At 47.6% G+C, this 15593-nt stretch overlaps 1 protein-coding gene across 1 annotated transcript in view; it reads right to left on the bottom strand.

Moving 5' to 3' along the window:
* Nucleotides 1–8021, bottom strand: part of DUSP3 (dual specificity phosphatase 3) — a 216616-nt gene extending 208595 nt beyond the window's left edge. The window contains exon 1 of the mRNA XM_089681291.1: nt 7708–8021. Within this exon, the coding sequence (XP_089537417.1) occupies nt 7708–7829 (122 nt within the window). The 5' untranslated portion in view covers nt 7830–8021. The remainder of the gene's footprint in view (nt 1–7707) is intronic.
* Nucleotides 8022–15593: the final 7572 nt, after the last annotated feature.

Genomic DNA, 15593 nt, shown 5'->3' with positions numbered 1-15593 from the left:
AATGATTTTAGCTGCTGATCGGATGTGGCCAATCACAGCAGAGTTCTGTATTTACTAACACACAGAACTCTGTGTACACAGAAGAGCGATCTGGATGTTTCTTCATAAAAGCTTGTGGACACAAGCTTTAGTGGAGAGGAAATGTGATCGGCACAGAGCCAATCAGCGCTGAACAGCCTCTGCATGGAAAAAACTCAAGAGAAGAATGAAAACTCAAAGAAGTATAAGAAAAGAAAGCGCCAATCAATAATATCAATCCTCTACAGCAGCAAACCTCTAACCCAAAATATTGGTGAAACATAAAAAAATCAACAATCGGAATGCGCTAAATATATCACACAAAAGTGTACAAAAGTCCCAACATCCTAAATACAATATATAAAAAATCTCCAGTGAAAACAATCCATAAATTGGTGTATAAAAATGTGTAAAAAAATGTCCAACACCCCAAACAAAATTTCTTCTTAAACATATAAGTGCACCGTGCTTAATCCACCACCAAATGAATGGAATAAACTCACCAGAGCTCAATGCTGATTAAATTATAAATCAGCACAAGCGTGTTTGCTCTGGGAGCGATGAGACTCCGACTCAGCTCCGTGAGGACGTCAGAGTGACAAAACGCGTAGGGCGGAGCCTATTGGATGACGTCAGGACGTTCCCTGGAGCTGTCGGCGAGGTGTCCGCGGTGAACGGGGCTCGTCCATTCTGTGTATCTGATCGCTTGTTATACCAGTGTCAGGTGGACACTGAACTTTGTGAGTAAGATGAGATTGTAATAAAAGTTAAATGGTTCTTACTTACTGCACCATCATGCCTTTTCTTTATTTTTGAGTGGTATTACTATATATTTGGAGGATGATCGCTATATAAGGAGTCCTGGCCATACTTCAGAGTTACTGCAGAGTATTGCTCCTGATATCTGGAAGTGTCTATACTACAGAGTGTTGCTTCATGATCTGCCTTCTCTCATCGCTCCCAGAGCAAACACGCTTGTGCTGATTTATAATTTAATCAGCATTGAGCTCTGGTGAGTTTATTCCATTCATTTGGTGGTGGATTAAGCACGGTGCACTTATATGTTTAAGAAGAAATTTTGTTTGGGGTGTTGGACATTTTTTTACACATTTTTATACACCAATTTATAGATTGTTTTCACTGGAGATTTTTTATATATTGTATTTAGGATGTTGGGACTTTTGTACACATATTATTTTTGATATATTTAGCGCATTCCGATTGTTGATTTTTTTAAGAATGAAAACTCCTCTTAGAAGCTGAACCAGCACACAAGTCACATGACCGCTGTATATCGCTAATGAATAAAGATATCTAGTGGTTTCACTTTACTAAAATAAATGCAGTACCATGTTTTATGTACTGTGGGAGACCTTATATTGTTAATTCAGTGTCATGAGTTTAGCATCACTTTAAATTTGCAGAGATTTACCCTCACTTCCTGTTTGGCTATGAGAAAGGAATTAAAGGTAAATCCCCCCAATGGGACACAGTTGGCAAAAAAAAAGAAAAACCTTACAGTAGTTATAACCCTCGCTTATGCTATCAAAAACTAAAAAAAGTTTTGCCTATAGTTCTATTTTAAGTCACATTCAAACAGTCAAATAGCAGGGCCAGAGCTGACTGCAGGCAAGAAACAGCAGACACTTGCTGGTGATTGTAATTGCTACCTGCACACAGGTGCGCAAACATCTGTAGCAGTGGTTACATTTGTTCTCTGTACAATTCAATCATATGAGCAGTTACAGTACATGTAAAAAGAGCCTCTGACTGACCCTGAGCACAGACAGTGTATCTGTGGAGTTTCGGCCACACAAAAACTGGCTGCGGCTAATTGCCCAGTTTTTAGAGTGTTGCTGCATCCAGGGGTGGTGTTTAGCCACCTCTGAACCCAGCAAATTATCCATTGTTATTCAGTTGTCAAATTGTTGCCAACATAGGGAACCAATGAAGAAGCCACCGTGAGGGAAACAATGAAGAAGTGAACATAAGGAACCAATGATCGCTACAATGGAAAGCCCATGTATTAAGACCATTCAAGTAAAGTGCCTATAACATGTGCCTGCAACAAGATGCAAAATGGGGTGGTTCAGTTAGCCTTTAGAGTGCACTTGAACATGAAGTAAACCCCATCTTTTTGACATCGCTCCTCCTACTCTTCAAGGACTAGTCTACTTATTGCCTGGCCACTGCAGGATCTCTACAAGCCTTGGATGAAAGCATCTAGCCTATTCTAGAGGGAGGAAACTCTATTCAGGACTAGAAAGGAAAGATTCCATATTTGTTTTGCATGTGCCCCTGATTTGATACAATATCCAACATTGACAATTTGACACCAATATTTGATGGCAATCAATTTTTCACTTATGTCTTTTACAGTATAAGGCTCACACTGACCTTATTTCACGCTTATATAAGTTTTATATAGATTTACTGCCTTACAGTTCTGATGAATAGGGGATCCTTAAAACCCCCCAAAACATTTGCTTACACAGAATATTATTAAATATTAAACAGACTTTGTATTCGGAGTTTAAAGCAGAACCAAACCCATTGATTTTAAGGTTTCCTAAAACAGTTACATGCGGTGAATGACAACTGTCACAGTGGCTTTACAACCTCAATCAAACTGTCAAACCATCAAATGACCAGTGTTATGACTGATCACATGTGCAGCACCATGGTAGCTGCAGATCAGACAGAGGCTAAGATGGCAGCTTCCTTCTCTGCAAAGGATAGGAGGGTTTAGTTCTGCTTTAAGGGTTTTATTTACAGAGAAGTGAATAGGACTTTCACCAAACATTCACTCATGGTGAATCAATTACTGTCATTTAAAACACATAAACCTGGAAAATTCACCCGCAATGAACATATGGTAAATGTCACTGCTTTATAAATATGTTCCTAAGGCCTCATGCACACAGGACGATTAAAAACCGTTCCTCCTCTTGGCAGCAGTGTTTTGGTAGAAAAAATGCCTGATGCTTGTCAAAGTGTCTAACGCTTTTAGGTGCGTTACAAGCGTCAAACGCTTGGGCGTCACAATTCATTTAATTGGCCAAAAAGTAATTTATTCTGGCCACTGAAATGAATACTCAAGCACTAAACGCGGCTAGCATTAATGCGCATCTAGACGTGTTTACATGCATCAAGATTTTTTTTCTGCCAAAACGCTGCTGCTGCTGGAAGCACTGCACTGGGTTTTTTTCCTGCTGGCAAATGCTACTGCTACCAAAAGCTTATAAAAGTATATGTGTGCATGGACACATCAGATAACATGGAGGGCCGTTTGGAAGCAGTAAAAAAAAAATAAAAAAAAAACCTTGAACAATGCCCATAGTGTTGGTTTTGTGCTCTTTCCTCAACGTTTCATTGTAGAAGTGGACCCTTACCCATTACAAGAACCTTTTTGGGTTCCTACCCCCTTCCTCTTACAGAACTTAAAAAGGTTTCACTATTTTAGGGAAAGTTTAGTACCTTTTACAGGCATATGCTGAAAGGCAGCACTACCTGATTTTTTACCTAGGTAAGAATTATATATAGACCCCCGCTGTCCCTGGAACCACCATGTCACACATTCCAGGAGGCAGGGTTTTACTGAGAGTACATGTGCGCGGTTAGGTTCTGCACATGTGCAGCTGGGCCACTGCTCTCTACCAGGTGTCTGGGACCTGGCAGAGATCTGTAGCATGTCTGCTCCTTCGTGGGGGGTTTCCGTTTATGCGCACAGATGCCGCAGGGCTCTACAAGGCCCCAGATACCAGAAACTAGTGGCATCTGTGCACATCCATCGGATTAGCCTTGTGTGTGTGCAGACATGGTGAGAGTCTCTGACAGATCCCAAATATTTGGCAGATAGCAGTGTCATGTCTGCGCACAGGCTAAAGGCAATGCAGAAGAGGGTGTGGGAGTAAGGTAATATAGTTGGGGTGATGTTCCTCTTTAAAGACCATCCTTTAATTGTGCTGCTGCGGTGTTTTGCTTGAGCTTATAGACAATGCATGGGCCTGCTTCAATGCCCCCTTTCCAGCAGTATATAGTCATGTACTTCCCCAGTGCTTTGTGAGAATCCCAGTGTGATGTTCTAGCTTACACAAGGCTGAAGATTGTCAGTCTGCCTCCATGTGACACTGCTGGGCCAATCACCAGGCAGGTGTGCTGTCACATGGGAGGAACGGGAGTCAGTAACAAGCTCCCCAGTACCTGAAATGCCTGCTGTAGCTGCACCTGGTCACTGAATGAAGCAGTGGGGGCGTGAAGGGAAGGGGAAGATAAAGCCTTGCTGTTAAAGGTCTGTGTACTCCAAGGTTGCTGTCGCTTGTTTGTCGTGACAACTAAGAGACAAACCTTGGTAAATAGGTGTGCTTCCAGCCCCAAAACACCCACTAGCATCAACCGACGGCTTCATTTATAACATTGAGCCGACATCAACATCCACTTTCTAGTCCACTTCTTAGTATTACAGCATACTGTGGCCAATTCATACCATGCAGGCCATGGTATGGAGCCTTGGTATTCTATGGAATGCTCCCCGTTTGATTGGAAGAGAACCAGTCATGAGATTTTTGACAAGCTGTGTGATGGTGCTATCCTTTTTTCTTTTTTTTTTTCAAAAACAATTTTTATTTTGCTATCCTTTTTTCAACAACTTCCATTCACTTTTATTACACTCTGGTACAGTGCACACTGCTGTGTTATATTATTGTGCGTGGGTATATTTTTATTAGGTAGTGGTATGACTGCAGTGGCCGTCAGAGGAGAATTTCTACAGTGCCATTTATAATAGGTGTCCAACACTTCACCCCCTCCAGCTTCCCCCCTTCTTACCTGATATGTAGGGTCATTCTTGAGTCACAGACTCACCTGTAGGGTTGTCCTGTTGTGATCTGCTGCTCAGGTGACACAGCCTCTGTCCCATCCTGCTATCATCAGGGGTTGCCTTTTCTGGGTTCAGGCAGGCAACCCCCAATGATGTGCGCCAGCTCCCACCACTTACTGCTGCGTGTCCCTGCTCCAACCTGCAGCCCCTGGGGATATCTCAGGAGGCTTCGGAGAAGAAGAGAGGCCATTCTCGCCTAGGTGAGAGTAGAGGCTGAGGGATGGGCTGACTTAAAAAAAGAAATACTCAGAAAAACTTTTTTTTTGTCTTTTTTGATTGTTAGGGGGTTGGAGTGCAGTAGTCTGTAAGTTCATCTGCTGTGTAAAAATCTGCATTGAAGAGGAAGTAAACTTTCCTATCCTTTACAGCCAAGAAAACATCACCAGGCCCAACACCAGGACCGGTTACCCCTATCATCAACCCACAACTACACCCTCCTCTCCTTCACAGACAAGGACGCTGCCATCTTGGCCTCTGTCTGATCTGTAGTTTCCATGGTGCTGACATCAGCCATTAGAGAGCATTGTTTTGAGAAACCATTACTATAAGTGGTTAAAGATACCAGCTAAAGTTGCTGCCCTTTTCAGGGAAAAACAGCCTTATAAACTCATTCCTATTAACCTCTTTAAGCCGACGGTACGCAAATATGCGGCCTATCGGTGGCTGGGCCTTGACGCATATTTGTGTGCCATTTGTAAACAAACATGCTGAGAGGCGTGCACCCTACGAGCTCCCAGCACATGTGTTGCTGTCCCACAGAAAGGTCCCGATCTCTCCTTGCAATTGGGACCTTTCCGATCATGTGACTGCCGTGACAATCACAACGGTCACATGGCCCTAAACCCTGCCCCGCCTCCCGACGTCAGAAACCCCTTAAAGGGCCAGGAGGCGTGAAAGGGTTAATTTCTTCTAGACTGTGTAATGCATACATGTGACGGCAAGAAAACTGGGATGTAATGTCCAGCTGCTGCACATGTGTCCATAATGGTGTGAGGTTGTGACAGCGTAGTCTCTGCACACTCCTTCCACACTGACTGATTTGTCATTGACAGCTCTCTGATTGGGAGCCAGCAAAACAGACTCCTGATCATATGACCACTGTGAGAGTCAATCACAGTGGTCACATGAGAGAAGCTGCACTACCTCCTGGCATTAAAGTGAAACTAAACCCATTGGTTTAACTACTTGCCTGCCGCCCTATAGTATAAGTACTGCTAGAGGGCGGCAGGGATGTGTAAAATCACATATACGTGATTTGCATTTCCGCTATTGGCAGCTAGTAATGTCAATCACTGAGTCCCGGCCAGTGATTCCCAGCTGACACTCGCCCATCTCCGTGTAAAGCTGACAAGGGAGAGACCTGTGTGTAAACAACATAGGTCTCTCCGCTGTCAGCATGGACATGCTGTTTTGTATTTCTCTGCACAGCAGAGAAATACAGAACAGCATGCCTCCCTAGTAAAACTGCACACAGTTAACCCTTTGTTTGCCCAAAAGTTAACCCCTTCCTGTCCAGTGTCATTAGTACAGTGTCAGTGCTTTTTTATCACCACTGATCACTGTATTTGTGTCATTGGGATGTCAGTGGCAGTTAGTCAGAATGCCCGCCGCAGTCCCGCTATAAATCACTGATCACCGCCATTACTAGCATTTAAAAAAAAAAAAAACAATTCCAGTATATATACCACCATTTTAGGCGCTATAACTTTCATGTAAACTAATTTATACATATTGGGATTTTTTCTTAGCAAAGACATGTAGCAGAATACATTCTGGCCTAAATTTATGATGACATTTGCTTTTTTTTACATTTTTTTATTGGATATGTTTTATAGCAAAAAGTAAAAAATATTTTTTTTTCAAAGTTGTCGGTCTTTTTTTGTTTATAGCGCAAAAAAATAAAAAACGCAGAGGTGATAAAATACCACCAAACGAAAGCTCTATTTGTAGAAAAAAAAAGGACGTAAATTTCATTTGGGTGCAGCGTTGCATGACCGCACAATTGTCAGTTAAATTAACGCAGCGCCATAATGCAAAAAATGGCCTGGTCAGGAAGGGGGGGTAAATCCTCAGGAGGGCAAGTGGTTAATGATGTCCCAGTACAGCAGCATTGAAGGCTGTGAATACCGGCCCTTTCACAAGGGCATTCTTATCAGATCCATTGTCTGATATTCAGCTGGACCTGATGAGAAGCCCCTTGGAGCTCTATGGGCATAAATGGATTCCGGTGTCTGTATACAACCACCTACCTCCAAGATGGACCACATCTGGAATAAAAGACAAGAGCGCTGGGTCCTTTTCCGTTTTTCTGCACTTGAACATGATGGATGGGAGATGTAAATGGACACCAGAATCTGTTTACATCCAGCCCCACTGCCATAATGTGGACACACACTGAGGACACAGGTGTCAATGTACTGACATCCAGCTGAACTCATGGATCATCCCCTATTGAATTGAGGGACCAGATCTGGGTGAAAGGGCCTGAATTGTCACAGTTGCTTGTGCTCTCAATGGAACTGTCAGGCCATCATGGCTGGTGTCATATCGGATCACATGTGCAGCTCCATGACAACAACAGATGAGACAGAGGCTAAGATGGCAGCTCCCTAGTCTGTGAGGAGAGAAGGGTGTAGTTCTGGGATTGGAGAAGGGTTACAGGTCGGGACCTCATCCCGCGCCTTTTCTCTGGAGAAAAGGCCCGGGAAGAGGTGGATGAGGTAACCGGACACACTCCTCTATACCCCACAATGACACCTGAACAACCTCCCCGGTTCCCCCACACAACCCCCAGCCGAACAGTCACTCACGCGTTGCCCACGTAGATCCGGGGGAAGACCTCGTTGAAGTGCTGGGAGGGAAGGCAGTAGAAGCCGCCATCGTTGGCCAGCAGCTCATTGAGCGCCTGAACCGAGATCTCATAGTCCGACATAACCACCGCCTCACGCCGACGACACCCGAGCCGGGCGGCCTGCAGCCTGTGACCCGCCCTCCTCAGCCGGGGGAGGAGGACTCCGAGGGACGGGGAGCGGGCTCTGTACACTCAGTTCCTCTCTGTGTCACCAATAGTAATAATAATCACAGGACTGGGCATCCCACTCTTCACACCGACCGGGACAGAGCACTGGAGGGGGGTCTATACACCACACCCTATAGGATAATAACATGGGGCAACCCACTCCTCACACTGACCCAGAACACAGCACTGGAGGGGGGTCTGTACACCAACACCCTATAGAATAATCATAATATGGGGCTCCCCTCTCCTCACACTGACCCAGAACACAGCACTGGAGGGGGGTCTATACACCACACCCTATAGGATAATAACATGGGGCAACCCACTCCTCACACTGACCCAGAACACAGCACTGGAGGGGGGTCTATACACCACACCCTATAGGATAATAACATGGGGCAACCCACTCCTCACACTGACCCAGAACACAGCACTGGAGGGGGGTCTGTACACCAACACCCTATAGGATAATAACATGGGGTAACCCACTCCTCACACTGACCCAGAACACAGCACTGGAGGGGGGTCTATACACCACACCCTATAGAATAATAATAATATGGGGCACCCCACTCCTCACACTGACCCAGAACACAGCACCGGAGGGGGGTCTGTACACCAACACCCTATAGAATAATCATAACATGGGGCACCCCTCTCCTCACACCGACCCAGAACACAGCACCGGAGGGGGGTCTGTACACCAACACCCTATAGAATAATCATAATATGGGGCTCCCCTCTCCTCACTCTGACCCAGAACACAGCACTGGAGGGGGGTCTGTACACCAACACCCTATAGGATAATAACATGGGGCAACCCACTCCTCACACCGACCCAGAACACAGCACTGGAGGGGGGTCTATACACCAACACCCTATAGAATAATCATAACATGGGGCACCCCTCTCCTCACACTGACCCAGAACACAGCACCGGAGGGGGGTCTGTACACCAACACCCTATATGATAATAAGGGGCTCCCCTTTCCTCACACCCACCAGGGGTGTATACACCAACACATTACAACATAATATACTGGGCTTCAATCTCCTCACACTGACCCAGACACAGTATAGAGAAGGGGAATATATACACTAACACCCTACAGAAGACCTGGCATCCCTCTCCTCACACCGACCCGGGTCACAGCACAAAGGAGGGGGGTCTATACACCACACCCTATAGAATAATAAGAATATGGGGCACCCCTCTCCTCACACCAACCCAGAACACAATACAGGGGGGGTTCTATATACCAACACCCTATAGAATAATAATAAGAATATGGGGCACCCCTCTCCTCACACCAACCAGGGGTGTCTATACACCAACACCCTATAGAATAATAATACCAGGCATCCCTCTCCTCATACCAACCCAGAACACAATATGGGGGGGGTTCTATACACCAACACCCTATAGAATAATAATAACATGGGGCTTCCCTCTCCTTACACTGTCCGGGACACAGTGTAGAGGAGGGGGGTCTATACACCAACACCCTATAGAATAATAGTACTGGGCATCCCTCTCCTCACACTGACCGGGGGGTGTATACATCGACACCCTATACAATAATAATAATACTGGGCTCTCTCCTCACACCGACCAAGACACAGAACAGAGGAGGGGGGTCTATACACCAACACCCTATAGAATAATAATACCAGGCATCCCTCTCCTCACACCAACCCAGAACACAATATCGGGGGGGTCTATACACCAAAATCCTATAGAATCATAATAACATGGGGCTTCCCTCTCCTTACACTGACCAGGACACAGTGTAGAGGAGGGGGGTCTATACACCAACACCCTATAGAATAATAATACTGGGCATCCCTCTCCTCACACCAACCCAGAACACAATATGGGGGGGGGGGTCTATACACCAAAATCCTATAGAATCATAATAACATGGGGCTTCCCTCTCCTTACACTGACTAGGACACAGTGCAGAGGAGGGGGGTCTATACACCAACACCCTATAGAATAATAATACCGGGCATCCCTCTCCTCACACCGACCGGGGGGGTGTATACATCGACACCTTATACAATAATAATAATACTGGGCTCTCTCCTCACATCAACGAGACACAGTACAGAGGAGGGGGGTCTATACACCAACACCTTATAGAATAGTAATATGAATACCGGGCTTCCATTTCCTCACACCGACCCGGGACACAGCACAAAGGAGGGGGGTCTATGCACCAACACCCTATAGAATAATAATATGGGGCTTCCCTCTTCTCACACCGACTGGGACACAGTACAGAGGAGGGGGGTATATACACCAACACTTTATAGAACAATAATAGGAATATGGGGCACCCCTCTGCTCACACCAACCCGGGACACAATACAGGGGGGGGGTCTATACACCAACACCCTATAGAATAATTTTAATATGGGGCTTCCCTCTCCTTACACCGACCGTGACACAGTGCAGAGAAGGGGGGTTCTATCGGGCGGACTGACCATTTGGAAACTCGGGCACTGCTCGAGGGCCCGGGGTCAGTAGGGGGCCCATGAGATGCCCCTGGTACCTTTTTCATAGGCTTTTTTGAGTTTGGATAAGGACACAGGGGCCCCATGATCCCCTATTGCCCGGGGACCCCATGAGTTGTCAGTCCACCCCTGGGTTCTATACACCAACACCCTACAGCATAATAATAATTTGGGGCTCCCCTCTCATCACACCAACTGGGTCACAGTACAGAGGAGGGGGGGTCTATACATCAACACCCTATAGTATATGAAATATGAATACCAGGCTTCCCTCTCCTCACACTTGCTGGGGACACAGCACAGAGGAGGGGGGTCTATGAACCAACACATTATAGAATAATAATAATATGGGGCTTCCCTCTCCTCACAACAACCAGGACACAGTACAGAGGAGGGTGGGCTATACACCAACACCCTACAGAATAATACTATCAATATTATTTATTATTAATATATAGGATTTACATAGCGCCAACAGTTTGCGCAGCGCTTTACAATATAAGGGAGACAGTACAATTACAATACATTTCAGTACAGAAGGAATATGAGGGCCCTGCTCGTGTAGCTTACAATCTAAAGGAAGGTCTTCCCTCTCCTCACACCGGCCCGGGTCACAGCACAAAGGAGGGGGGTCTATACACCAACATTCTATAGAATAATAAGAATATGGGGCACCTCTCCTCATACCAACCAAGGTGTCTATACACCATACCCTATAGAATAATAATATCAGGCATCCCTCTCCTCACACCAACCAAGAACACAATATGGGGGGGGGGGGGGGGTTCTATACACCACCACCCTATATAATAATAATAACATGGGGCTTCCCTCTCCTTACACCGACCGGGACACAGTGCAGAGGAGGGGGGTCTATACACCAACACCCTATAGAATAATAATAAGACCGGGCATCCCTCTCCTCACACCGACTGGGGAGTGTATACATCGACACCCTATACCAGTGATGGCGAACCCGTGGCACGCGTGCCACAGCCGGCACGCCGAGCCTTATCTGTGGGCACGCCAGGAGAATCCAGCGGCGAGCTGTCTTCCCGGCTGTAGTGTGCGTGACAGCCAGGTCCCAAGTGCGCATGCACAAGAAGCAGTGCTCTTTGTGAATGGTAAGGCGGTACCTGGGACACATGACAGATCCCAGAAGCCGCCGGACCAATCACAAAGCACAGCGCTTCTCGCGCCTGCGCACTGGGCATCCGGCTGTCCGACGAGCGCCCACACTACAGAAGCCGGGAAGACAGCGCGCGGCTGGATAAAGGAACAGGTAAGATAAAAAAAAAAACTCTGCGGAAGTAAGAGCGGGTACCTGTCAAATTCAGGTACCCGCTCCCCCTCCCTCCCCAAAGGTCAGCAGTCATCTCTGTACTGTCCGCAGTCTCTGGTCATCCCTGTGCTGTCCGCAGTCTCTGGTCATCCCTGTGCTGTCCGCAGTCTCTGGTCATCCCCTGTACTGTCCGCAGTCTCTGGTCATCCCTGTACTGTCCGCAGTCACTGGTCATCCCTGTACTATGTCCGCAGTCTCTGGTCATCCCTGTACTGTCCGCAGTCTCTGGTCATCTCCTGTACTTTCCGCAGTCTCTGGTCATCCCTGTACTGTCCGCAGTCACTGGTCATCCCTGTACTGTGTCCGCAGTCTCTGGTCATCTCCTGTACTGTGTCCGCAGTCTCTGGTCATCCCTGTACTGTCCGCAGTCTCTGGTCATCCCTGTACTGTGTCCGCAGTCTCTGGTCATCCCTGTACTGTCCGCAGTCTCTGGTCATCCCCTGTACTGTCCGCAGTCTCTGGTCATCTCCTGTACTGTTCGCAGTCTCTGGTCATCTCCTGTACTGTGTCCGCAGTCTCTGGTCATCTCCTGTACTGTGTCCGCAGTCTCTGGTCATCTCCTGTACTGTCCGCAGTCTCTGGTCATCTCCTGTACTGTCCGCAGTCTCTGGTCATCCCTGTACTGTGTCCGCAGTCTCTGGTCATCCCTGTACTGTGTCCACAGTCTCTGGTCATCTCCTGTACTGTGTGCGCAGTCTCTGGTCATCCCTGTACTGTCCGCAGTCTCTGGTCATCTCCTGTACTGTGTCCGCAGTCTCTGGTCATCCCTGTACTGTGTCCGCAGTCTCTGGTCATCCCTGTACTGTCCGCAGTCTCTGGTCATCCCTGTACTGTGTCTGCAGTCTCTGGTCATCCCTGTACTGTGTCTGCAGTCTCTGGTCATCCCTGTACTGTGTCTGCAGTCTCTGGTCATCCCTGTACTGTGTCTGCAGTCTCTGGTCATCCCTGTACTGTGTCTGCAGTCTCTGGTCATCCCTGTACTGTGTCTGCAGTCTCTGGTCATCCCTGTACTGTGTCCGCAGTCTCTGGTCATCCCTGTGCTGTCCGCAGTCTCTGGTCATCTCCTGTACTGTTCGCAGTCTCTGGTCATCTCCTGTACTGTGTCCGCAGTCTCTGGTCATCTCCTGTACTGTGTCCGCAGTCTCTGGTCATCTCCTGTACTGTGTCCGCAGTCTCTGGTCATCTCCTGTACTGTCCGCAGTCTCTGGTCATCTCCTGTACTGTCCGCAGTCTCTGGTCATCCCTGTACTGTGTCCGCAGTCTCTGGTCATCCCTGTACTGTGTCCGCAGTCTCTGGTCATCTCCTGTACTGTGTCCGCAGTCTCTGGTCATCCCTGTACTGTCCGCAGTCTCTGGTCCTCTCCTGTACTGTGTCCGCAGTCTCTGGTCATCCCTGTGCTGTGTCCGCAGTCTCTGGTCATCCCTGTACTGTCCGCAGTCTCTGGTCATCCCTGTACTGTCCGCAGTCTCTGGTCATCTCCTGTACTGTTCGCAGTCTCTGGTCATCTCCTGTACTGTGTCCGCAGTCTCTGGTCATCCCTGTACTGTCCGCAGTCTCTGGTCATCTCCTGTACTGTTCGCAGTCTCTGGTCATCCCTGTACTGTGTCCGCAGTCTCTGGTCATCCCTGTACTGTCCGCAGTCTCTGGTCATCTCCTGTACTGTTCGCAGTCTCTGGTCATCTCCTGTACTGTGTCCGCAGTCTCTGGTCATCTCCTGTACTGTGTCCGCAGTCTCTGGTCATCTCCTGTACTGTGTCCGCAGTCTCTGGTCATCTCCTGTACTGTGTCCGCAGTCTCTGGTCATCTCCTGTACTGTGTCCGCAGTCTCTGGTCATCCCTGTACTGTCCGCAGTCTCTGGTCATCCCTGTACTGTGTCCGCAGTCTCTGGTCATCCCTGTACTGTGTCCGCAGTCTCTGGTCATCTCCTGTACTGTGTCCGCAGTCTCTGGTCATCCCTGTACTGTCCGCAGTCTCTGGTCCTCTCCTGTACTGTGTCCGCAGTCTCTGGTCATCCCTGTGCTGTGTCCGCAGTCTCTGGTCATCCCTGTACTGTCCGCAGTCTCTGGTCATCCCTGTACTGTGTCTGCAGTCTCTGGTCATCCCTGTACTGTGTCCGCAGTCTCTGGTCATCCCTGTACTGTGTCCGCAGTCTCTGGTCATCCCTGTACTGTCCGCAGTCTCTGGTCATCCCTGTACTGTCCGCAGTCTCTGGTCATCTCCTGTACTGTGTCCGCAGTCTCTGGTCATCCCTGTACTGTGTCCGCAGTCTCTGGTCATCCCTGTACTGTGTCCGCAGTCTCTGGTCATCCCTGTACTGTGTCCACAGTCTCTGGTCATCCCTGTACTGTCCGCAGTCTCTGGTCATCCCTGTACTGTCCGCAGTCTCTGGTCATCCCTGTACTGTGTCCGCAGTCTCTGGTCATCCCTGTACTGTGTCCGCAGTCTCTGGTCATCCCTGTACTGTGTCCGCAGTCTCTGGTCATCCCTGTACTGTTAATTAGTTTGCACTACTGTACGAGTTGTTTTTTCTAAACCAAAAGCTCGATATTCAGGTTTCATTGCAGTGTTGGCACTTTGAAAGAAATAAATTGGTTTTGGGTTGCAGTTTGGGCACTCGGGCTCAAAAAGGTTCGCCATCACTGCCCTATACAATAATAATACTGGGCTCCCCTCTCGTCACACCAACTGGGACACAGTACAGAGGAGGGGGGGGTCTATACACCAACACCCTATAGTATATGAAATATGAATACCAGGCTTCCCTCTCCTCACACTTGCCTGGGACACAGCACAAAGGAGGGGGGTCTATGAACCAACACCCTATAGAATAATAATAATATAGGGCACCCTTCTCACAACAACTGGGGGATCTACTGTATACACCAACACCCTATAGAATAATATTAATACCAGACATCCCTCTCCTCACACCAACCCGAGACACTATATAGGGGGAGTCTATACACCAACACCCTATAGAATAATAATAATATGGGGCTTCCCTCTCCTTACACCGACCGGGACACAATATGGGGGGAGGGGTCTATACACCAACACCCTATAGAATAATAAGAAAGGGCTTCCCACTCCTCATACCAACCCAGGACCCAATATGGGGGGGGGGGGTCTATACTATACACCTACACCCTATAGCATAATAATAAGACAGGGCTTCCCACTCCTCATACCGACCTGGGACTCAGCATCGGGGGATATTCTACTCTGGATATACATAGTATGTGTACCTCACACATCATACAGGAAGAACAATACACATATAGGCTGTGTGAGGTACACACTAGGTATACAGGTATGCAGAGGACACTTATGGGCTATGTCAGGTAAACCCAGAAGGGACTGGAGAGAATCCTCTGAAATGGGTGTATGGTTTATTCCTAGGCTACATAGGGTATACCCTGGGCCACCATTACAAATTATACAGCCCACCTGACACTTCTCTCCCAATGCCCACCTTATCGCCCCTTTCCTCTATTCTGTGCTTCTAAGTCCTACAGTGCGCTCTTAGTACAATCCATCACATAGAACCTTTGCATGTACCACTGCGCAGAAGTCTGTAGCACAGAGGACACCAACAGCTAGACCAGGCTAGGCACCTTGCAGACCCAGTCGGGTCTGCTACAAGAGCACTGCCTGTACCCCCTGCTGTGGGTATACCTAAAAGTCACATAGGGTATATCTATAAACTATGTAGTGTATACATAGAAAAGAATGTAGGTTATACCCATTGGCTATATACTGTAGAATATACTTAGAAGAACATGTAGGGTATCATAGGCTATGTTGGGTATACTTAGA

This window comes from Staurois parvus, unplaced genomic scaffold (genome assembly GCF_062004578.1).
Source record: "Staurois parvus isolate SC_StPar_1 unplaced genomic scaffold, SC_StPar_1.0 ptg000263l, whole genome shotgun sequence".
NCBI lineage: Eukaryota > Metazoa > Chordata > Amphibia > Anura > Ranidae > Staurois > Staurois parvus.
This window is presented reverse-complemented; position numbering and strand designations above follow the sequence as displayed.